The 25,407-nt window shown below is 34.9% G+C and overlaps 1 protein-coding gene and 1 long non-coding RNA gene across 3 annotated transcripts in view; one reads left to right on the top strand and one right to left on the bottom strand.

The window, feature by feature from the left end:
- Nucleotides 1-18,468, top strand: part of LOC138319848 (probable ATP-dependent RNA helicase spindle-E) — a 36,021-nt gene extending 17,553 nt beyond the window's left edge. The window contains exon 6 of the mRNA XM_069262978.1: nucleotides 18,310-18,468. Within this exon, the coding sequence (XP_069119079.1) occupies nucleotides 18,310-18,453 (144 nt within the window). The 3' untranslated portion in view covers nucleotides 18,454-18,468. The remainder of the gene's footprint in view (nucleotides 1-18,309) is intronic.
- Nucleotides 1,289-5,788, bottom strand: LOC138319442 (uncharacterized). 2 transcript variants are annotated; one of them, XR_011208018.1, is made up of 5 exons: nucleotides 4,252-5,788; nucleotides 3,485-3,562; nucleotides 2,822-2,943; nucleotides 1,629-2,521; nucleotides 1,289-1,578 (listed from the first exon to the last, which is right to left on the bottom strand). It is a non-coding gene; the product is annotated as an uncharacterized lncRNA (long non-coding RNA). The 2 variants fall into 2 exon arrangements; XR_011208017.1 differs by having other exon boundaries at nucleotides 1,289-2,521; nucleotides 4,252-5,774.
- Nucleotides 18,469-25,407: the final 6,939 nt, after the last annotated feature.

Genomic DNA, 25,407 nt, shown 5'->3' with positions numbered 1-25,407 from the left:
GAAACATCATTTGGGATGGACAATCATAATTTATATAAATGAGCCTGATCCAACCCCTTAGGGTTGAGGGATGGGGCCCCAGAAGGGCAAATTTTCTTAATTTTAGCTTTAAAATCCTACTCCTCCTTCATCCTTGGATGGATTTCATCTATATTTGGTGTAAAACATCATTGGGGATCGAGGACAATCATATTTTATATAAATGAGCCTGGTCCAACCCCTAGGGGCTGAGGCCCCAAATGGGGAAATGTTCTTAATTTTAGCTTTAAAATCCTACTCCTCCTTCATCCTTGGATGAATTTCATACATATTTGGTGTGAAACATCATTGGGGAAGGACAATAATATTTTATAATAATATTTTATATAAATGAGTCTTGTCCGACCCCTAGGGGCTGAGGGGTGGGGGTCCCAAAAGGGCAAATTTTCTTAATTTTAGCTGGCCCACTTCATGTTTTCTGGTTTTGGTCTCCGATCTCAATCAAAATTGGTCTATAGGGGTTTTAATTGATGCCGAACAACATGTAAACATTTTTGTAAAAAAATTTGTATTCCAAGATGGCTGCTGGCCCACTTCCTATTTTAAGGTTTCAGTCTCCGATCTCAATGAAAATTGGTATATAGGGGTTTTAATTGATACTGAACAACATGCAAACATTTTTGTAAAGATTTTGGTATTCCAAGATGGCCGTTGGCCAACTTCCTGTTTTCAGTCTCTGATCTCAATGGAAATTGGTCTATAGGAGTTTTAATTGATTCAGAAGGGGGAACTTTAGGTAAGGACAATCACATTTTATAAAGGACCTAGGTAAGACCCATGGGAATAGTACGACGTAGGTCCAAAATGGGAGCTTTGCTGAAATTTGGCTTTAAAATCTGACTCCTCCTTAAACTTATATTAATCCTTGAATTGGTTACAACCATATATGGATGAAGGGTTACCAAGTTTGTTCAACAAATGACATTTACCTATTTCAGAAACTTACATATTCAACTAAGGAGTTCGTTGTATTGTTTATATTAATCGTTAACCAATACTTTATACTGTGACTTTGTTGTTTTGTGTCATGAGTCAGATGACCATTAAGGCCCTTGGGCCTCTTGTTGGTATTCCAAGATAGCCGATGGGCTAACCCATACCGAAATAAAGTACAAAAAAAGTACACTAAAAAAAGGTCAAAAAAAGCATGCTTTTTTTGACTCAATTTGGAACCGAACTTACCTCCCGGTTCCAAAATGAGTCAAAAAAAGTACAAAAAGTACTAAAACAGGCTCATAAAAAGCATGCTTTTAGTACACTCTATTGTTTTACACCATACAGAAAAAGTACAAAAAAAGTACTCTGTGGGGGGAAAAAAGTACAAAAAAAGCACACATGACCGTGGCATGTGTACTTTTTTTGTACTTTTTTTCATCCAGAAAAAGTACTATAAAAGTACAGTGCTTAAATAGTACTTTTGAAGGTAGGCCAAAAAGTACTAAAATAGTACAAAAAGTACAAAAAAAGCACACTGTGTACTTTTTTTGACCTTTTTTTCATCTAGAAAAAGTACTAAAAAAGTACAGTACTTTTTTTGACCTTTTTTTCATCTAGAAAAAGTACTAAAAAAGTACAGTACTTTTTTTGACCTTTTTTATCCAGAAAAAGTACTAAAAAAGTACAGTACTTTTATAGTACTTTTATAGGTAGGCCAAAAAGTACTAAAACAGTACAAAAAGTACAAAAAAAGTACTTTGTGGCGGAAAAAAAAGTACAAAAAAAGCACACAGTGTACTTTTTTTGACCTTTTCTTTTGTCTAGAAAAAGTACAAAAAAAGTACAGTACTTTTTTTAGTACTTTTCTATGTAGACCAAAAAGTACTAAAACAGTACAAAAAAAGTACAGTACTTTTTTAGTACTTTTTAACAAGCTCAAAACAAATTATAAACTGTATGAAAAATTTACTACTGATGTTGGTGGAAATTTACCAAAATAATTAAGAATACAACATGAAAACCCAGGTGTACTCTTTCACTAATTTCAAATACTATGATAGAAATCTTATTTATTGATGGTTATAGGTGCCTCAGCTCACCTAGAGGGACCTACTGGCATCTCTTATAACACAGAAAAAAGTTTAGCAATGTTTTTCTTAAATGAAGATGCAATTCAAGGTTGTTTTTTTTTGTTCAAATAGACTTGTCTTAGTTAGTGCAGTGTTTTTTATGTGACACACAATCCAACCAAGATGGACCCACACATCAAGTTTAAAGATAGTACCTGGACATGGTAATGCACAGAAGAAACAAATAAATTAAGGGCCACACTCTGTTCAATATTTACAACACAGCATTGTATTCAGAGATAAAAAATGTGTAAATTGTTGAACATTGGCATCAGGTTTTGTCACAATGTTGTCTACAATATAAATTTCAATATGTCAATGCAATGAAATCCTGTCCAAATCTTTTCCCCTTGATCACTGTCCAGTGCAAGTCCATTACATGCTGTTTTTCATTCCATTTTCCTGGCAGTGAAAGCCTGAAAAAAGACAAAGACTTGTGCTGGAACAATAATGTTTATGGATATATTAAAATGTCTTATTTTTTTGTTTGGCTCAAATAAATCTTTGCTTTAATTTTATATACCATGCCATGTGTATGTATGTAACAACGTAAATTCCTCCATTTATTTTTCGAAGCACCCGCCTATATGAACGTACAATGAAGCCAGATACACTCCACACAGGATTACTGAGTTTTAGTGTCTAAAATGGCATCCATATTTTTACATAATTGCTAGTAATAGCAATCTGAAACCAGGATAGATTGAAATATTTACCTGCAAAAGTGGCTTGATGACAGCTGTGGATTTTCAGTCTCTTTGACGAGGTGCATTCATTTTCAGTCATCAGCTATTCATTTTGTTTTTGTTGACTGTTTCTTCTTCATAATTACTGTATTCTGAAAAGAAAGAAAAATAATAGGATGTGCAATATGGATACAGTGTGAATGCATATGGTACAATAGTATACTCATAAAAAGTTCACACATGGCTAGATTAATTAATCAAAAATAAATTTACAGAACTAAATTATTTTAGTGTTTTTTATGTACGCATGGTGCAGCGCCGTGCCCTTTTTACCTGACGCCATGCCTCGATCTATAACCCAGCCCTGTTTGTCCCAGTACAGTTTTACTAAACTACCAAAATACCAGGCAGTCGCTTGATAATTATGTAAACAAAAGAGGTGTGACCACTCCCTGACCCCTGATCAACACCCCAGTGACCCTACTGCCATTCTGATAAATGACATTTTTCTCAGAGTGTTAATTCACTTAAATTGTAAGTCTCAATGAAATATTACTTAACAAAAAAGGAATGCAAAGGTTATGTTTAGATGGTAAAATAACTCTTTTTATAATGTTCATACATTGTGTATATCAGTCATCTTCAAATATTTAAATATTCACATGTTACCACCATCCTTTTATTAATATTTACCTGTTTAAATTAGGCATATTAATGTTGTCTTTAACCAGTCTGCCCTCGATCATTATCACACACTGATCTGCAATTTGCCTGAAAGGAAAAATATGAGGTTATATATACATGACCTGATTGTATGGAAACACATGTATGAATGTGTATACACATTTAGATTTAATTGCAGGACTTAATTGACTGATAGACAGCAAAATGTAAATATGATAGGATTACATCATTGAAACACCATACCTTCTTGTCAAAAAAAATGTCGTGAAAAACAATGATATAATTGAATATGAGCATCCAAATCACACTCACATATTTAAGTTAATAATGTTATTTCATTACCCATGTTTTCAAGAAAACAAATATTATTTCCCAATCTAATTAATCACGATGAATAAAGTTTAAAAAAAAAAAAAAAAAACATAAAATAAATTATGTACCACAAAACGAAATTGTGGGCGATAATGAAGTGAAAATGATATGGAAAGTTCCATAGTTTTTTAATAAAACTTGTGTCCAGATACAATTTGTTGGATGTTGAATTGATTTATAACATTTAAACCCCCCTGCCGTGTAAATTTTCTTGTGATTTGAAATTGGAAATGATGTTGAAATTTACAACTGAACGGCAATGAAATAATTGCCAAGCCCATTCAAAAAGAAAGCACAGCTATGTAAACAAAAAAATGATGTCTAACTTATTTCATAAACTGGGTGTTTTAATTGCATCCAAATGCTTTCAGAACGAAGTAAACAAGTAAGAGAAATGAACTTACCGTAACTCCATCCTCCATCGGTACTGTGTTCACCAGCTAGAGTTTGAGGAGATCGATGGTATTGTAACAATAAACAAAAAATAAATAACCTCGTGTCTCTGTGCAAACATCCTACCTTCTTTCGATGTTGGCCCAGCAGCCAGTTATATTTGTTTGTTTACATTCTGCAATCAGCTGACAGACGTAAACAAATATGGCCGCCAGCCAGCTGTTTCACATTCTGTGTTTCCCGCTCAAATAATCACGTGACAAACACATGTGGGGCCGCTTACGTCTTTCACAAAGGAATGCTGTACTATAATATTTCTAAACAAAATCTCTCAATTCCTCACGTTTTATTATTAACTTAGGACAAGGAATAAAAAACGCAAACAAATGAACTGGTGTGCTGATAAATCCACATTTAGTTGCTGTATTACAAACAGACACCTGTAGGCCTCTTACGTGATTCAAAAGAATGTTGTACGATCCTATCGTCTAAACCAAACCTCTTAATTCCTAAATTTTTGTTGAGAGTTTGTGATAATATATCAAAACAGAAAATATACGAACTATTATATTAATAAATCCACCTTTTGACGCGAGGTGTAAACCAATTTATAATCACGACAACAGAGTATTTGTAATAAGAACCATTTCCGGCATGTCGTGAAAAGATCGAGATTTTTAGGCCTATATAAAAAAAAAGATAAACAAAACCGATGTTTTGGCATGGTTTGGAGGAACTTTTTAAAGTATCAATTTCATCGTTGTGATGCTGGAAAGATTATATAGTCACAAGCTATTTATCGTCGTATAAGACCATGTATCTGACCAGAAACATCCAGGCCTACGTAAACATGAGCCGTGAGTGTTTTGTTGGTTAGCCTACTATGATGTCCGAGTCGGTGTAAACAAATGAGTTGATAAAATTCCATTGACAAATTCATCTATGATAGCTTGTATTTCCTTTTACATATAAATCAAACCGATAGCATATTTACGTCAACAGTGTGTGCAACGGAGTATCCCCGGCATGTCTATTTGTTTTGGTTAGTTTGTTGAGATTTTATACTGAATCCATTTTGAGGATGGAAATACTTTCACAAACTATTTATTATCGTATGGGACCATGAGTCTGACCCAGGGGAGAGTTTTGTTAGGTCCGTGCAGAACGACTAATGTACATGTGTTGGCTTGTTTACCTGGTTGTAAATCGTTATTGTGTGTGACACTACTGGTCAGAGACAGGCGATTTGTGTGTCAGTGTGCACGTGACTGTCGATAATTAAGACTCTAATTTTAATGCATCTTATGCTGATCACATAGGCATTGGTTTTATGTAACATATATGTACATGGGCCTCGTGTATACTACTACATTTTAACTCATTTAGAGAGAAAGGGAATTGGAAACACATTTCAATAATATTTTAAGGTGAACACTTATATAAACACATTTCAACAATATTTTAAGGTGAACACTTAAGTGATTAGAAATAATTTAAACATTTATGGTAAAGAAATGAAAATAAAAACTTAGCATTAAGAATGTAAAATTATTCAAAACATCATCTGCAACATTCACTTATTAAATAAACATCTTAATTACCGGTAGTTGAATTATATTTCCTTCTAATGTTCAGATGTAAACAATTTTTAATTAAATATATAATTTTGTTAAAAAACTCCCCCTAAAAAAAATTGGAGTAGAAAAAAAAAATCAAAATAAAAGTGCACTGAAATGGTGATGCCTTATGAAAAATTCTAAGTCCCAAAAAAGTACAAAAAAAGTACACAACATTTTTTCATACTCTGTGAAAAATTCTAAGTCCAAAAAAAGTACAAAAAAAGTACTCTGAACATTTCCCATTCATCCTGTGAAAAATTCTAAGTCCAAAAAAAGTACAAAAAAAGTACTCTGAACATTTCTCATACCATGTGAATAATTCTAAGTCCAAGAAAAGTACAAAAAAAGTACTCTGCAAAATGACTAAGTCCCAGAAAAGTACAAAAAAAGTACTCTGCAAAATGACTAAGTCCCAGAAAAGTACAAAAAAAGTACTCTGCAGAATGTTTAAGTCCAGAAAAGTACAAAAAAAGTACTCTGCAAAATTTCAGAGTCCAAAAAAAGTACAAAAAAAGTACTCTGCAAAATTTCAGAGTCCAAAAAAAGTACAAAAAAAGTACTCTGCCCTGATGGTGTGTCCGGAAAAAGTACTAAAAGAGCATGCTTTTTTTGTACTTTTTAGAAAAAGTACTAAAATATGTCACTAAAAGCATCATAAAAGCATGCTTTATTTCGGTATGGGAACTTCCTGTTTTTAGCCCACCATCAACAGATGGTGGGCTATTCAAATCGCTTTTGTCCGTGGTCCGTTGTCCGTCCTTCCGTCCGTCCGTCCTTCCGTCCGTCCGTCCTTCCGTCCGTTAACAATTCTTGCTACCGCTATTTCCCAGAAAGTATTGAAGGGATGTTTCTCAAATTTCATATGTAGGTTCCCCTAGGGCCCTAGTTGTGCATATTGTATTTTGGGACCAATCGGTCAACAAAATGGCCGCCAGGCAGCCATCTTGGATTTTGATAGTTAAAGTTTGTTACCACTATTTCTCAGATTGTATTGAAGGGATCTTTCTCAAATTTCACATGTAAGATCCTCTAGGGGCCTAGTTGTGCATATTGCATTTTGGGACCAATCTGTCAACAAAATGGCCGCCAGGCAGCCATCTTGGATTTTGATAGTTAAAGTTTGTTACTGCTATTTCTCAGAATATATTGAAGGGATCTTTCTCAAATTTTACATGTAAGTTCCCCTAGGGGCCTAGTTGGGCATATTGCATTTTGGGACAATCGGTTAACAAGATGGCCGACAGGCCGCCATCTTGGATTTTGATAATTTAAAGTTTGTTACCACTATTTCTCAGAAAGTTCCGAAAGAATTCTTCTCAAATGTCATGTACAGGTTTGCCTAGGGCCCTAGTTGTGCATATTGCATTTTGGGACTGATCGATAAACAAGATTGCCGACAGGCCGCCATCTTGGATTTTGACAATTGAAGTTTTTTACTGAAAAAGCTTGCTTTTCCAGTATTGCTACGGCCCGATGACCCACTAATTTAAATGCGATTGACCTCTCATTTGCATGCGATTTTTTCTCTTTTCCTCTTTCTAGAACAAATATGCTGCCATAGTGCAGTTTAATTGTAATGAACAACTTCTATGGCATTTCATTAAGTAGAATAGTTTCAAACATGTCTACAAAAACTACAGCATGAACGTCTATATTTGAAAAATAGTGAGGATAATTTGCATCAGTGGTAGCGATCGGTGGCCTAATTCTCGCCAGTCATTTGCATATATTTAATGTAAACATCCGGTTTGGGTAACACTAAATAAAGGAATTGTCAGGATTTTGGTATGTAAGTATCTAATTGTACTTTGGTGTATACATTCATAATCTATTATATAATGACAATTTTTTAATTCATCGTGACGTAAGAAAGATATAAAAGTTGTTTGTTTTTACATGTATTGTATTGATAGTCATTTTGGAGAACTGGTAGGTTCGTTTTGTTATCATGTCATTACTATGGCCCACTGAATTTAACCAAGTCTCACTCAAACAGACGCTTGTTAAATAAGTACGCATCAAGCGTCTGGGTGATCTGTGCAGAAGCTAACAAACACGATAAATTCTGAGTTACGCTGGCTCCATATCATTTCGCACGGATTGTCAACTAACGCATCCTTTCATTAACGAGGGAATATTTAATACATGGATACAGATACAATGAAATATCGTGACACTCGGCAATAGTGTAAACGGCCGAATGTAAACAAAGACGTCATCACGCAAAGCGGACCTGTGATGTAAACTTGCAAGTCAAGAGATATTTTCCATTTAATTATGAAGCGTAATAAATGCATTCTCATATCTGAAAAACACCGAAGAATATTTGAACACTGCATGTTGCAAGCCACCTTGCTAGTAAACTACGGAATTCTTTTCGTATTTGGAGACAGAAGCAGTGAAAATCGTAAGTTTCATTTCGTTTTGCTTCTTTGCCTATCATGCCTTTGGGTTGGCATCCATATAATCGACGTTTTATTTTATTACAATGGAACGAACAAAATTGAATATCACTTAAAATTTGAAGTAGTTTGTTGTTATAATAGCTGTTGACAAGATTCATTTTTGGTATTATTTTCTAATGCGATGACATCAAATTTTATATTAATGCATAGAGTCAATTTACCAGATTGTCAATATGTCTATAAACATCACAAAGCATGTGTTTATTTGTAGGCAAAACAATGCATGATACACATGTGAATACAGAATTTCTTTAGATAAATAGAAGAATTGTAATGCTAGATTTATTATAAGACAATTAATATCTGGGATTTCGAAATTGGCGGTATGAACTTAGAACATCGATTAAACAGTCACTATACATATATATCTTCATCAATTCAGAGAATTTATAAATAACACTTACCAAAATAAACAATAACCTATGCACTGTAATATATCATACATGGTAAATTTACACTTGCTCAATATTACAGTATTTGGTTTAAAGTAAGTTTTGCTAACAGTAAAAAAATTGTATTTTATCAATGTGTATCAGATATAGGAGACAAATTAATTATGATGCTAATATATTTAAAGATGCTCCACTGCTGACAAATGGTATTTTTTCACTATCAAAAATGGCAGCAGTCGATTTAGTATTTTTCTTCAGTTACAAAAGTTACTTACTTTACACCATTACCGCCGTTGAAAAGTTTGACCTTCTAATTTCACTTCAAGTTAAAAATATCAAAAAAATAATTAATTGCATCCCGAAAAAACTCCATAGCACTATATCCTATATGGAATGAAGTACTGATTGCGCTTGACCCAAAGGCAAGATAAATTAATTTTTTGTGTTAATTAGACTTATGCATACACGATTAAACACTATTCTATTGTTCAAAGAATATCATTTATACTGTGTCGGCGGTGGAGCATCTTTAACTCAAAGTCCTTGTATACATGAGTCCAATTTCTTCCTTTTGTCATTGTTAGATGATTTCTGTAACTTTTTATAACAAATTAAGAATATTGATATATATGTTAAATTTTATAATTACAGGACTCATTGGCTAGTCATCTGAAGCAGATTCACAAATTGTTGAAGACTGGAGATTATCAGGATTACTTTGGAAGCAGTGAAATGATTCTAAGGATGACTACCAGGCATATATTAAACTAGCTGGGACAACATACATATAGCTCTGGACAACAGGCATATGGGTTGGTGCTACTCATTCGCATTGTTTCATAATGCCAATTAAAACAGCAAAATACAAAAAAAGTAAATCCAGTATATTTGCAACTTTTGCAAAGAGTTGTCACCATTTGACAAACTGCTGATTTTTATCAATCTGTGGAGAGATAGAAGGTGTTTAAACGTTTAACTTAACAGACTGACTCATGTGTTAGTTTTTCTGTTTTGTTGTAAAATTCAAACAAACAAAAAAAGAGTTTTCTTGGCTTAAATGAAACACACTATATATGTTCTGACAGACGGTCATTATCAGAACTACAATTCTGTCCCATTGACTGTAATGTTGCAAAACATCAAGTGATGACAATTAGCGAATGTCGAGTAACTTTGCATTTAGATATATATAGAAATATCCTACATTTATAATATAAACTGATAATTTATTTACCCATCATCACGCCTGAATTATCATTACTACAATGTATATTTCAATGATTCACATATGTGACACGGCCATTAGTACATTGTATATGGAATGACATTCATTTATTTGCTACAACAGACACATATTAAACAGTTTTACATCTGTACTTGTTGACTTTGTGCAGTGTGTTCACCAAAATGACACAAATTTTAACACTTCTGGTGACATACAGGGTTGGGGTCAATTACATTGCAATGTAATTAATTACAATTACAATTACTTGGTCAAAACTCAATTACAATTACTCAGTTTTGTAAATGTAATTAATTACAATTACAATTACATTCAAAAAGTAATTAATTACAATTACACATTACATTTTCTTAAGATGTTTATTTTTACAAATATATACACAATTGTATAGTATATAAGTCACTATCAGTAAGTTCTGATAGAACATATGCTTCACAAGTTACAATTGAGTATTGGTAGGGTGTACGTGTATTAGTTTTACATGTGCATTTTTATTAGACCTAGGTCAAATAAAAATGTACATTTAAAACTTTTCAGACTCTGATGATGATAAAATGCAATTTAAAAATATGATGGTACCAGGTATTCATATTTATAAATTGCATTTTATCATCATCAGAGTCTGAAAATTATCATCAGACATATATGCATTCTGTTTCTGTCTGGTCGGAATACTTTGCCAGCAACACTAAATAATCTCTCTACTGGAGCTGGTAAAATACACAAATGTGGAAATCTGCAAGAATTATCTTTCCGGAACTTAAATGGGTCCCAACATCTCTCTGTGCAATATTCACCAATGTACCCGTAGGTGTCTACTTCATTGGATTTAAGAGTTGTGTCTCTTTCGTGAGGGTGTAGTGGAATGAACTGAAAAAGTTTTCTTGGCAGGGGCGGTTGAAGACTAATCTGAGCTATCATCTATATTTTTGCCTTCATTAGATATGCTAATTAGGTGATCAACATGTATATATAGGTGTTATATAAGCAAGACCTTTGTGATTTGTAATCACAGGCTATGTGTTCACAACTCACACCTGTATATATTGCCTCAGGAGAAAACTACAGGTAAAAAGAGGTACAAGTGTAGGGTATACTATGGTCACTGCCTCACATATGTAACCTGTTTAAATTTCTATATAGCCAAATAAATGTCTTACATTCATTAATTTTAGTATTAGACATTAGTAAATATATATATGTAATTGAAAAGTAATTGAAATGTAATTGTTAATTACACATTTTTAGAATGTAATTAATTACAATTACAATTACATGTAATTGAAATATTTCTTAATTACAAATTACTTTCAATTACTTTAAAAAATGTAATTAATTGCAATTAATTACAATTACATTTTTAATTACCCCAACCCTGGTGACATAGCCCACTGTTTTTTCCCATTAGTTGATGCCTCTATCAAATGTTTTTACAACTGTTTCTGATCTTGTTACCAATACATGTATAAACAGTTGTAAGTAATGTGACATTAACAACAAGTTGCCAATAATGTGTGATTACTTGTACGTTAATTTCATATTCTTAACATAATTAAATGGGAAAAAACCTTTAAAACATAACAAACAAAGTATTTATTTTAGTACATAAACATAAAAACCCATCATTGATTTACAAGGTCAAGGGGATTAACTTGTACATGACAATTTCAAAATTGACTAGGGTACACGAAATTCGGCAGTCCGGAAAATTTGTAATCTGGACGGTTTAGGCTGGGAACGAAGGTGTCCAGATTATCGAGGGTCCACTGTACATGTCAATGTATACAAATAACACACTGATTTTGAGAATGGTTGTTTTAATATGCTGTTAAGAATTCTCAGTGTCCATTTTATGCATTACATAGAGACAGTATCATACTGAATCTGACTTTGATATGACCTTTCTTCAATATTGCAGCAAAGTATCAATTTGGTTTGATTAGTTTAATGTCCTATTAACAGCCAGGGTCATTTAAGGACATGTCAGGTTTGTTGGTGGAGGAAAGCCGTAGTACTCGGAGAAAAACCACCGACCAGCGGTCAGTACCTGACAACTGCCCCACATAGGATTCAAACTCGCGACCCAGAGGTGGAGGGCATGTGGTTATATGTCGGTACATCTTAACCACTCGGCAACCGCGGCCCCTGCAAAGTATCAAGAACTGCTCATTACTTACTAATATGCCTGAATACATTGTGTGTATCACAGAAGAGAACTAGAAAAAATAATGTATTGTGATGTTATTTCATGTTTGTATTAAAGTATTTTTGAATAAACATAATTCAAAACAATTCAGTTTTGATTTTGATGCAGTAACCAATTCTTTAAATGAACATTTGACCCTTAGTTTTTGTCATTTCATTTCTTTTCTTGATAACAATCTAATTAATTGCCTTTTGCCCTTTCCTCCTGTAATAGATCTGTACCACATAGTTCATCGAAAAAAAATACTTGTATATTATATGCATTGCACATAGTTCCTTATAAATGAGGTCTGTAAACAACATTTGCAGCATAAGCCATGAACTTTGTAAAAATGCCATCAAGGGATATCCATGTGTCAGATTACACTTTCTTCTTAATGGAGTCTTAATGTTTCCCTTGTTGTCATTTTACTGCAGATTGTTATTAGCTGTAGGTCTCCATGGCCTTGTCCACAAGATCAATTATCAAATAATCATAACTACAATTTTTTTCTTTATTTTGTTATTCAGACAATTATATTCAAACATTAGAGAAAAGGTCATGACACTGACTGTAAATGTTTGTTGACACTGTTGAATTCAAGATAGGTTTAAAGTTCAAATCTAAAAGAAATTTTGTAGCATTTTCTTAAAATCTTCTCATAATTTTTAGATTCATCTTTTGATATGAGGAGGAATGGTTGTCTGCAATCTTAACAATTTATCCAAAATTAATTAAATGAACACTTGGAAGATAAATAACCCAACTAGATAATGACATGAGACTTGCAAGAAAATACACACTCTAAAATGTTACTAATGACATATTTGCCTTCCTTGAACTAAATTTTTGTTACATCTATGCTTTTTCAGTTCAGTACTTACAGTACTTTGATTACAGCTATTTCTCAAAAAGCACTGAAGGGATCTGTCTCAAATTGCATGTGCAGGTTCCCCTAGGGGCCTAGTTGAGCATATTGCATTTTGGGACCGATTGATGAACAAGATGGCCGACAGGATGGCCATCTTGGATTTTGATAGTTAAAGCTTGTTACCACTATTTCTCAGAAAGTACTCAAGGGATCTGTATCAAATTGCATGTGCAGGTTCCCTTAGGGGTCTAATTATGCATATTGCATTTTCAGACTGATCGGTGAACAAGATAGCCGACAGGACGCCATCTTGTATTTTGATAGTTGAAGGTTGTTACCACTATTTCTTAGGAAGTACTGAACTCATCAATTATAAAATATTATTGTGTCTCCTCATATAAAACCTATTCAATCTTTGCAGATTACAGAATTACCTCCCTTGCCGGTAGGTATCCATTATGATGTCATTATTTTGTGTGAGAAATTCTGGTCGATTTCTCTTAAAGTATAATATTATGCCTGCAAACACATGACATCACAATCAATACCTACCCTCTAGGGCAGATAACTCTATAATATGCAAATACAGAATATCATTAGTCAATATCTATACTATAAAGTAATGACTGTGCTGTTATATTACAAAATATATATTTTAAATTGAGCATTTAGGGGATTATATGTAGATTGACATGCATGTTGTCCTGTAATTATGGTATTTATTTCTAATTTTTATGTGTACTACCATTCAATATTTTATTTATGAATGTATTTAAAAAAAGAAAGAAATAAGAATGTATATGAAATACAATAAACTATTATTTAGTTGTCACTTTTGTTATTTTTCAGAAATAAGAGCTATTCCAGTAAAACATCTTTCACAAACCCCTAGACTCCAGATTTGCTTAGATATTCAAACAACAGCTGTTACAGCAGTTTATTTCTTTTAAGCCAGAAGTTACCAAAGATGAATTTAATGAAATAACTCTTGTTAAGCACCATTTGATTTTTAGACACTTTAAATCCCCTAAGTGAGACCCCATCAAATCCCCCTAAGGATACCACTTCAAATCCACTGGTGTCCTCATTTACATATTGTAGACGTTTTTAAAAAATGCCCTTTGTGTGACCGCTTCAAATCCCCTTAGCTGGACCACTGCAAACCCCCTTAGTGGGGTCAATTCAAATCCCCTTATCGAAACCACTGGATAACCCCTTAAATGGACCACTGCAAATCCCCTTAGCAGAAAAACTGGTAAATAATTTAAATATTTTAAATGCTTAAAATCCCCATAGGTGACCCACTTCAAATTCACTTAAATTACTGTAATTACGCGTGAAGCATTCATTTTAAATTTTTAGGTCACCTGACCATAGGTCATGATGACCTGTGATATTCTTTTGTCCATTCTTGTGAACACATTAACTTGAGTAAATTTGAACCAACTTAATAAATAAACGAGTTTGAAAATCAGCTTGATTTGACTGTAAGTTACGGGAATTATTGCCCTTTGCACTAATAATTATGACTGGACTTTGTTTATACGATAACTTGAGTAAGTATGCACAGAGTTTATTGAATCTTTGTGTGTAAAACAACACCGGAGAAATCCTTGGACGAGTATGAAAATCAGCGAACATTGTGAACACTATAACTTAAGTAAAATACCAAGTGTAATGAAACGTTGTGTGTAGACTAACATTGGTAAGATCTCACAGGATTGTGAAAATCAACTTGATTCTACTGTAAGTTACGGACTTATTGCCCTTTGCACTAATAATTATTTTTTTACCCGGGTTCCGTCCGTCCGTCCGTCCTTCCGTCCGTCCGTCCGTCCGTCCGTTAACAATTCTTGTTACCGCTATTTCTCAGAAAGTACTGAAGGAATCTTTCTCAAATTTCACATGTAGGTTCCCCTAGGGCCCTAGTTGTGCATATTGCATTTTGGGACCAATCGGTCAACAAGATGGCCGACTGGCGGCCATCTTGGATTTTGATAGTTAAAGTTTGTTACCGCTATTTCTCAGAAAGTTGTGAAGGGATCTTTCTCAAATTTCACATGTAGGTTCCCCTAGGGCCCTAGTTGTGCATATTGCATTTTGGGACCAATCTGTCAACAAGATGGCCGACTGGCGGCCATCTTGGATTTTGATAGTTAAAGTTTGTTACTGCTATTTCTCAGAAAGTTGTGAAGGGATCTTTCTCAAATTTCACATGTAGGTTCCCCTAGGGCCCTAGTTGTGCATATTGCATTTTTGGGACCAATCGGTCAACAAGATGGCCGACTGGCGGCCATCTTGGATTTTGATAGTTAAAGTTTGTTACTGCTATTTTCTCAGAAAGTTGTGAAGGGATCTTTCTCAAATTTCACATGTAGGTTCCCCTAGGGCCCTAGTTGTGCATATTGCATTTTTGGACCAATCGGTCAACAAGATGGCCGACTGGCGGCCATCTTGGATTTTGATAGTTAAAGTTTGTTACTGCTATTTTTCAGAAAGTTGTGAAGGGATCTTTCTCAAATTTCACATGTAGGTTCCCCTAGGGCCCTAGTTGTGCATATTGCATTTTGGGACCAATCGGTCAACAAGATGGCGGACTGACAGCCATCTTGGATTTTGATAGTTAAAGTTTGTTACCGCTATTTTTCAGAAAGTTGTGAAGGGATCTTTCTCAAATTTCACATGTAGGTTCCCCTTGAACCTTAGTTGTGCATATTGCATTTTGGGAGCGATCGGTCAACAAGATAGTCGACAGGCGGCCATCTTGGATTTTGATAGTTAAAGTTTGTTAACGCTATTTCCCAGAAAGTACTGAAGGAATCTTTCTCAAATTTCATATGTAGGTTCCCGTAGGACCCTAGTTGTGCATATTGCATTTTGGGACAGATCGGTCAACAAGATGGCCGAAGGACGGCCATCTTGGATTTTGATAGTTAAAGTTTGTTACCGCTATTTCTCAGAAAGTACTGAAGGGATCTCTCTCAAATTTCATGTGCAGGTTCCTGAAGGGGTCTAGTGCATTTTCGGACTTATCGGTCAGCAAGATGATCGACAGGTAGCCATCTTGGATTTTGATAATTGAAGTTTGTTTCTGCTACATATCTCAGAAAGTACTGAAAGGATCTTTCTCAAGTTTCATTTAGAGTATGTAGTAAAAGTTTGAAAAGCAGGGAAAAGATCCCTCTTTCTGTTGTCAGACATAGATCATTCTTTGGTGGGCGCCAAGATCCCTCTGGGATCTCTTGTTAGGTTTTCATTGTCTGCATTTTTTCCGTAACCATGGAAACATTGCTGAAAATATCATATTTTGTACCAGGTTCTTTTCCGGAGCATAACTTTAAAACCAGACGAGATATTTCCACGAAACTTCATAGACACATTGGTCTTATGGTCTAGTAGTGCCTTTTGCTATTTTAAGGTTTTCACTTTTTGTACTTTTTTCTGTAACCATGGAAACATTGCTGAAAATGGCAGATTTTTGTGCAAGAATCGTTTCCGGAGCACAACTCTAAAACCAGCAGAGATATTTCCATGAAACTTTATAGACACATTGTTCTTATGGTCTAGTAGTTTCTTTTGCTATTTTTAGGTTTTCATTTTTTGCACTTTTTCCGTAACCATGGAAACATTGCTGAAAATATAATATTTTTATAGCAGGTTCATTTCCGGAGCATAACTCTAAAACCAGCAGAGATATTTCCTCGAAACTTCATAGACACATTCTTTTTATGGTCTAGTTATACCTTTTGCTATTTTTAGGTTTTCATTTAACATTGCTGAAAATATCATGTTAAATGTTAAATGTTACTTTGCAAAACTCCACCCATCTTTGTGTATATAGTCTAATATAAATGTCAAGGCTGTATACCTGATTCAACAATTGCAGCCCCGCTCTACTTGAATTATACACCATCTTTCTTTAGCTCAACTTCCTTTTTCCTGGTTTTTTTCACACACATAAGTCTCCACAATCAAACTTACTTCAGCTTTGATATCACCATTGGCGGGGGATTTGAATGACTATGTCCTTGTTGAATCTTGTGAACATGATAACTTGAGTATTAGACCAACATTGGAAAGATCTTTGACAATTTCGAAAATTAGCGTGATTTGACATTAACTTACAGAGTTATTTCCCATTTGCAATAAAAATTAATGAACACTTTGAATTGAGTAAATATGCACCGATTTTAACGAAACTTTAAAGGAGACTAACATTAGAAAGATCTCGGACGAGTTCGAAAATCAGCTTGATTCGACTGTAACTTACGTAGTTATTGCCCTTTGAAATAATTATTGTTATTGGACTTTGTCTTTTTATAGAAACTATCCATTTATTTCTTATTTTCAATTTGTTATACCTACTTAAATGCTTTTTCTTTCTTTCTCAATAACTATTAGCATACGGTATGTATGAAATTTGTCTTTATCTAGAATGCAATAATTTCTTGCCAGTCTTGGAAAAGTACATACATTCATGAAAAAATTGTAATCGGCCAATTTACTCCTTTCATAACAATGGTAATGGTATTGCTAATAGAACCAACTTGATCAGGTAGCCTTTGTGTTTCTTTCAGTACTTTGATTATTTTTTTAGACTTTTGTTTGCAAATGTCTTCATATTTATCATACAGCTACTGCATATTTTATGTTAAACTCAAATTTTTCATTATTGAGCTTAAAACCTTGCTTTACTAAATTTTGAAATAAAATTAGTTGTTTTACAATACTTTTTCGTCAAAATGAATATAATTTTGGACCAAAATAAGATGATTCAAATTCCCCTATATTTCGCCAAACTTTTCCCCTATTCTGAAAAAAGGGTAGTTTCCCCCAAAATCTAGATTGATCCCTGATCTTCTCCAGAACTTGGAGACCTAGAGTCTTGAAATTTGACTTATAGCATGCTGGAATGAAGGTTCAATTGAATGACCTTCGAAGTTACAGGGGTCAAATAGGCTGAAAAATCTTAATACGACTTCTGCTTAATAACTAAGAGGCTTAGAGACCTGATATTTGGCATGTGACATGCTGGGATGAAGTGCTACCAATTTTGTTCAAATTAATGACCTTGACCTTCATTCAAGGTAACAGGGGTCAAATAGGCTAAAATCTTTAAACAACTTCTTCTTTATAACCAAGAGGCCTAGGGACCTGATATTGGGCCTGTGACATGTTGGGATGAAGGGCTACCAAGTTTGTTCAAATGAATAACCATAAACTTAGTACATAAACCTGATAATGTATTCACAATCCTTCAGACATTAATTGATGATGTATCTCTGCTTCTATAGATCTACTCTGTAGTTCGTGGAGTGCTTCGCCTGGAGTTGATTCAAGTGTTTGGAAATGGTCGACAAATATGTTTCAATCATGAGCTAATTTGCCTGGAATTTGCTGACACTGCAGAGGAAAGCTTCTTGTCAAAGGTATTATAGAACATAAACTTTTTTATTTGGCTTTTAAGCTGTTCTTATATACATACCTTGGTAATACGCCGATTCCGGGATACAAGGAACTCTTCTGGGTAGGAGGTAGAAAACGTTGATTTGGTCGTGTGACCGGGAAAAATTTAGGGCACATTTTTCCGTCATGGCGGTGACACTGAGGCAGAGAATACCAATGTCCCGTTAAAGGTCATAGTCGGTAATACTTGCTCGATAACGGAACTAAGATAAATTGTTATGTTTTATGTTTCTTATTTGTTATTGATTTTTGGGAAAATGCACCAAGGTAAGTTTTGAAATATTTCTGAGTGAGACGTCAGATACCGCTGATTTCCAACTGCTAGGCAACGGCTCCATTTGATGCCGTAATTTACATGTCATTCCGTATGAAGTGTCTAAATTCAATTTTCTTGCATATTTAGATTAAATTTAATACAATATGTTCTTATAATTAATGTTAAATGTTCTATCATGATATGTAATTTTCCACCCGTGTTCAATCATTACATATGCCGCCATTTTGTTTCAAATGTGCCCTAAATTAAGTCACCTGGTGATGAAAGTCACATGACTAAACTGACTGAATGTTGTATCCTGGAATCGGCGTATTGGAGATTTTCTTTACTTAGATAATATTTGTTGATATTTTTTATATTTAACAAATAACAAAGAGTATACAATTAAAGTTACTAAATCATTAGATTTACATAGATTTCTTAGAGTTTTTGACTTCCTACAAACGTTCTTATACCTGAAATTAGAAAGTTTTCAAAATTACAACATTTAATTTGAACTATTGGCAATGTTTATCAACGTTAAAATATCGCCAAACACAACAAGAAATTGTATCTGTCGGCATTGAATGTTTACAACGGAAAGAACCGAGTGCATCTTTGAGTTCGGAATCGAGGTCGCTGAAAATCTCATCCGGCTAATGGATATAGATGTAATAACACCACTAAGAGGCAACTTATATTTTATCGGTTACATTGGCCTGATTAAGCGTAATAGCCGATACAAAGAAACGTAATGGGGGGGGGGGGGGGGGGGGGGGGGGGGGGGGGGCAGGGGCGTAGCTTGCTCTATAAAAAAAAGCCCGGGCTTGCACATAAAAAATCCTAGTATGAGTTATTCATTGTCTTTTAAAGTTAAAACATTTATGTCGATCCGTCAAAGTCTTGAATGTAAATTAAAATCAAAGTTAAAATAACCTTAACGTAGATGATTTATCTAAAATTAATAATACTGAAATATACGTTATGCGTTAAAATGAATCTTCTAAGACACAAGATGGCTTTTTCAAGCTTAAATCGAAAGACACGCAAAGTCAAAATATCGAAAATGACACCTCGCAAATTATAGTGACACAAAGTAGATTCTACTTAGATAGTCCGCTAAAACCTGCTTATATTATTAGGCTTTTTATTTATTTTTTGCCAAATATAAAGTCTATATATTAGGCAAAAAAACAAACTTATAATATAGGCAGGCTTAGCGGACTAGATTCTACTTAGTCAAGGCCACCTTATCTAGATATTATGGGATTATTGTTCCAAAATCCCAACCCAGAGTAAATGCACAATCTACTGACACAGAAATAAAACTTCCCGTCAAGATAGACTTTAAGAAGGCAAAATACTATTTTTTTCTATCAGTGCGACTTTTATGCCTTATAATATGAGGCGCTGTTTTCATATTCATTCATTTTTTTCCACATATTGTTACATTAACAAATAACAGAAAGGAGAAACCAGCAGCTAAATTCAAAACACAATTTAATTATATATACAATATTATACAGAGATGGTTTACGATATCTAAAGTAATTGGTGGTGGTACAAGACTAGTACGATGATTTAAAGTGTTACTTATCTGTATGCGAATGTCCTGGTATAATCCTTGATCCTTCCAGGTTTCAAATTAACAATAATCACAAATCCACAAGGAAATTGAATGTCCACCGATGATTTGTAAAGTTCCAGGCAATATGAATAAATCCTCACACAGTGTTGTAATAATCCACAGATAAAGTCACAATAGCTCTCCCAATAGAATCTTATATGGCGCTGTACAATTCTTGGTATGTCTTATTACAGGTCTCATTACAGTTCTGATTAGCCTTGGACAGCTGGAGTATATATAGCTAAACCCTAATTCAAGAATATTGGAGAACCTTCTACTCCTAGAAATATCTAACTAAAAGCAGTAAACAAATAAACACACATAACTTTCTGGAAATAGATCATTCTAGATCTCTACTTAAAATCAACATGTTTACAAACATATTTGTTTATACATGATTATATTCTAGAAAGTTCTATAACCTAAATCAATGATATGACCTTCATAGGATGTATTGAAAAAAAAGCTATAGGAGTTATCTCCCTTATCTCATAACTACATGTATTTAGTGTCATACATAACACACCCCTCCTTAAAGAAAAGAAAGTTTTCTTGAAAAGGAAACTTTCTTGACATATCAAGTAATATTTAAATCCTTGATAAAGCATCAGCTAGAATATTGTCTTTCCCTTTGATATGTTTGATGTCAAGATTGTACTCTTGCAAAGTCAAACTCCACCTGAGAATTCTTTGATTTTTGTTTTTCATTTTCCCAATGAATGTCAAAGGGTTGTGGTCGGTGAAGACCAACACAGGCACAACTGTAGTGCATAGATACACATCAAATTGGTTTAAGGCCAAAATCAATGCTAAACATTCTTTCTCAATGGTGGAATAATTTCTCTGGTGTTTGTCAAACTTTTTCGAGAAATAACAAATTGGATGGTCAATTTGTTCAGTACCTTCTTGCATCAAAACAGCACCAACACCTACATCGCTGGCGTCAACAAACAGTTTAAACTGTTTATTAAAATCTGGAGCAGTCAGAACTGGTGAGTTTGATAGTATGGCTTTCAATTTCTCAAAGGCAGACTTACATTCGTCTGACCAGACAAATTTGACATTTTTCTTTAACAAAGCAGTAAGTGGAGCTGCTATAACAGAGAAATTTTGACAAAATTTTCTGTAGTATCCAGCCATACCAAGAAACCTCATCAGCTCTCTCTTGCCTCCAGGAGCTGGAAAATCTATAATTGATTCTACTTTGGCCTGAACAGGTTTAACCTGCCCCTGTCCTACAATATGGCCTAAAAATTCAACAGTTGCATGACAAAATTCACATTTCAATAAGTTTACAGTCAATTTCATGGTAGTGAGTCTTTCGAAGAATTCACGAATCCCGCGTAGATGGTCTTCCCACGTGTCGTGGTAGTTGATGACGTCATCAATGTATCCATCACAGCCTTCCAGGTCTGATATCACGCTGTTAAGAAGACGTTGAAATGTTGCCGGGGCATTCTTCATACCAAATGGCATAACTTTGTACTGGTACAAACCTTGCGAGGTTACAAATGCCGACACTTCTTTAGCTCTTTCTGTTAATGGCACCTGCCAATATCCTTTCAACAGGTCAAACTTGCTTACGTACTTGGCTTTGCCAACTTTGTCAATACACGAGTCAATCCTTGGAATTGGATAAGAGTCTGTTTTACTGACAGAGTTTACTTTTCTGAAGTCAGTACAGAACCGGTATGTCTTATCTGGCTTTGGTACCAGAACACATGGAGAGCTCCATTCACTTTTGCTTGGTTCAATAATATCATTGTCCAACATGTATTGAATTTCTTTCTTTAAGTGTTCTTCTTTCAAAGGATTGACACGGTAAGGATGTTGCTTGACAGGTGGCGCATCGCCTACATCCACGTCGTGATAGATAGCATCTGTTTTGCCTGGTGTATCCGGAAACAAATGTTTAAACTCAAGTATCAAATCTTTCAGTTCATTGCGTTCCTTTTCTGATAGATGACACAGTTTCTTGTCCAAGTTCGCGAGCACATCTGAATTCCTTAACTTAACACCACAGTCTAAACCTACATCTTGTACACCACCATCTAAGTCTAATTTACAAATATCAGCTGTACTTTCACTTTGTGATGGTACAGAGGCCAAAGTAGCAATAGGTTGAGAGGTCTTGCTCTCTTCTCTATCTACATATTCCTTAAGCATATTAACATGACATAATTGAGTTTTCTTGCGCCTCCCTGGAGTTTGTACAATGTAGTTAACATCATCGACCTTTTTCTCAACAACATAAGGTCCAAAATATCTAGCTTGCAAAGGCTGACCCGGTATTGGTAATAGGGCCAAAATTTTGTCACCTGGATCAAAACTTCTTGCACGGGCATCTTTATCATACCATGTTTTCATTTTGGTTTGAGTAACGGCCAAATTTTCTTTTGCCAGTTCACATGCCCTTGTCAACCTTTGCTTAAAGTTAGACACATACTCTAAGAGATTCACTTTAGAATCTTCGTCCAAAATTTTGTCTTTCAAAATTTTCAAAGGACCACGTACAGTATGTCCAAACACAAGTTCAAAGGGACTGAAGCCAAGAGATTCTTGTACAGATTCTCTAACGCCAAAAAACAACATGTGTATACCTTCGTCCCAATCTCTTTTGTTTTCAAAACAATAAGATTTCATCATATTCTTCAATGTCTGATGAAAACGTTCTAAAGCACCCTGAGACTCTGGATGATAAGCACTAGACTTATACTGCTTGATCTGGAGCTGGTACATGACTTGTTGAAAAATACCAGACATGAAATTCGAACCTTGGTCCGATTGGACAGCTTTTGGAAGACCAACCAATGTAAAGAATTTAACCAAAGCCTTGACTATGTTAGGGGCCTTAATATTCCTGAGTGGAATGGCTTCAGGGAAGCGTGTGGAAGCACACATAATAGTTAAAAGATACTCATTCCCAGACTTAGTTTTGGGTAGAGGACCTACACAGTCTATAATGACTCTACTAAATGGTTCCTCAAATGCTGGAATGGGGTGCAAAGGTGCAACAGGGATTTTCTGATTAGGTTTCCCTACCACCTGACAAGTATGACAAGACCTACAAAAATCAGCCACATCCCGTTTCAACTTGGGCCAAAAGAAGTGATCTAAGATCCTGTTATAAGTCTTGGTCACACCTAGATGCCCTGCCATAGGTACGTCATGAGACAAACTCAGAATATCTTGCCTATACCTCGGTGGGACAACTATTTGATTAACAACCTTCCAGTCTTCCTCGGGAGACACATCAGGGGGGCGCCACTTGCGCATCATCAACACACCTGACTGACGGAAGTAACAAACCGGGACTTTCTCAGCCTCTTCCTCACTCAAAGCCCGATTACACAATAAGGAGATTTCAGGATCTTTCTCCTGTTCTACTATAAGCTCCTCTCTAGACAAAGATGATTTACTCATCATGTCAGACAAAGAAGTACCCTTGTTAGGAACAACTCTATCACTATCAAAGTCTACAGGATTGCTCAAAAGATCACACTTGCTCCCGACATCCTCTATATCATGAGCCAAGAAAGTGTCACCTAACCCTGGACTATAATGATCCTCAACTACTGCAACATCAGAAACCTTCTTACTCATTGAACGAGTTACAGCACAAGAAGGGAAAATACCAGGAAATTCCTGTTGAATAGTCTCAGCATCATCTGTTTTATCTGGAATACTGGACACTAAGGGATCTACCCTAACTTTCTCTCCAGCCAAGTCATTGCCTAAAATGAGCGACACGCCCTCTATGGGAAGTTCCGGTCTAACACCAATGGTGACAGGCCCAGTAACCAAGTCTGACTTTAAATAAACACAATGGAGAGGCACATTAACAAAACCTAACTCTACACCTTGAAGCAAAACACTACTACCACATGAGGTCTCCTCAGACAAAGGCACTACGCCATCTAATATCAAAGAATGAGAAGCCCCAGTATCTCGCAAAATCTTCACAGGTTTCAAGTTGGTAATATCACTAGTAAGTGAAACAAAACCTTCAGAAATGAAGGGAGAGTACTTCTCCAAGACGCTATCAGACTCTGAGCTCTTAATCTCAACAGACACTTTAGAATCTTCCACAATATCACTAAGTTTCTGACTAGGCTTTGACATAGCTAACACAGAAGGAACTGACTGTTTACGCCTTTGCTCCTTACGCTGGAGAGAATAACATTCAGACATAACATGCCCTACTTTCTTGCAGTAATTACAAACAAGACCAGAAGGAGACCCCACACCTACCCTATCATCTGTTTTAGAAGCAGACTTAGTTTTATCACCTAATTTAGGTTTGTCGTTGGAAGGGCCACTAAAGGTTGGGTTCCTAGGCTGACCAAATTTACTAGTACCTGTGGTACTGTTTTTGTCTTGAGAACTGTTTTTAACAAATGAGCCTTTGTGGGTGAGAGCGTAATCATCAGCCATTGTAGCTGCTTCACTAAGTGTTTCAACTTTTCTCTCATCTAAATGAGTTTTTATGTTTGAGTGGACACAACGTTTAAACTCCTCTATCAACAATAATTGCCTCAATTTACCGAAATCCTCATCAATTTCTTTAGAATCACACCACCTATTAAATAATTGTTCCTTTTCTCTGGCAAATTCTACATGAGTTTGTTCATCTCTCTTTCTCGAGTTTCGAAATTTCTGGCGGTAAGCCTCAGGAACTAACTCATAAGCTTTCAAAATAGCTTTCTTGACTACTTGGTAATTTGAAATGTCATCTACAGATAAAGAAGAATAAATGTCTCTAGCTTTACCTATCAAGACACTTTGAAGAAGCATTGTAAGCTTATCTTCAGGCCATTTCATACTATCAGCTATTTTCTCAAAATGTAGAAAATACTTGTCAACTTCTTTCTCTTGAAAAGGAGGAACTAACCTAATATTTCTACTGACATCAAAACCTCTGTTTCCTTGTAAACCCCTAAAAGTTAGATTACTTGAACTGTCTTGAGAAGCTAGCTCTAATTCTTTCATTCTAAGTTCTGTTTCAGCTTGAATTTTCTGCTTCTCTAGCTCTAACATCTGATC

Source organism: Argopecten irradians, chromosome 3, assembly GCF_041381155.1.
Source record: "Argopecten irradians isolate NY chromosome 3, Ai_NY, whole genome shotgun sequence".
NCBI classification, from domain to species: domain Eukaryota; kingdom Metazoa; phylum Mollusca; class Bivalvia; order Pectinida; family Pectinidae; genus Argopecten; species Argopecten irradians.
The sequence above is the reverse complement of the archived record's forward strand: the minus strand, read 5'-3'. Positions and strand labels throughout refer to the sequence as shown.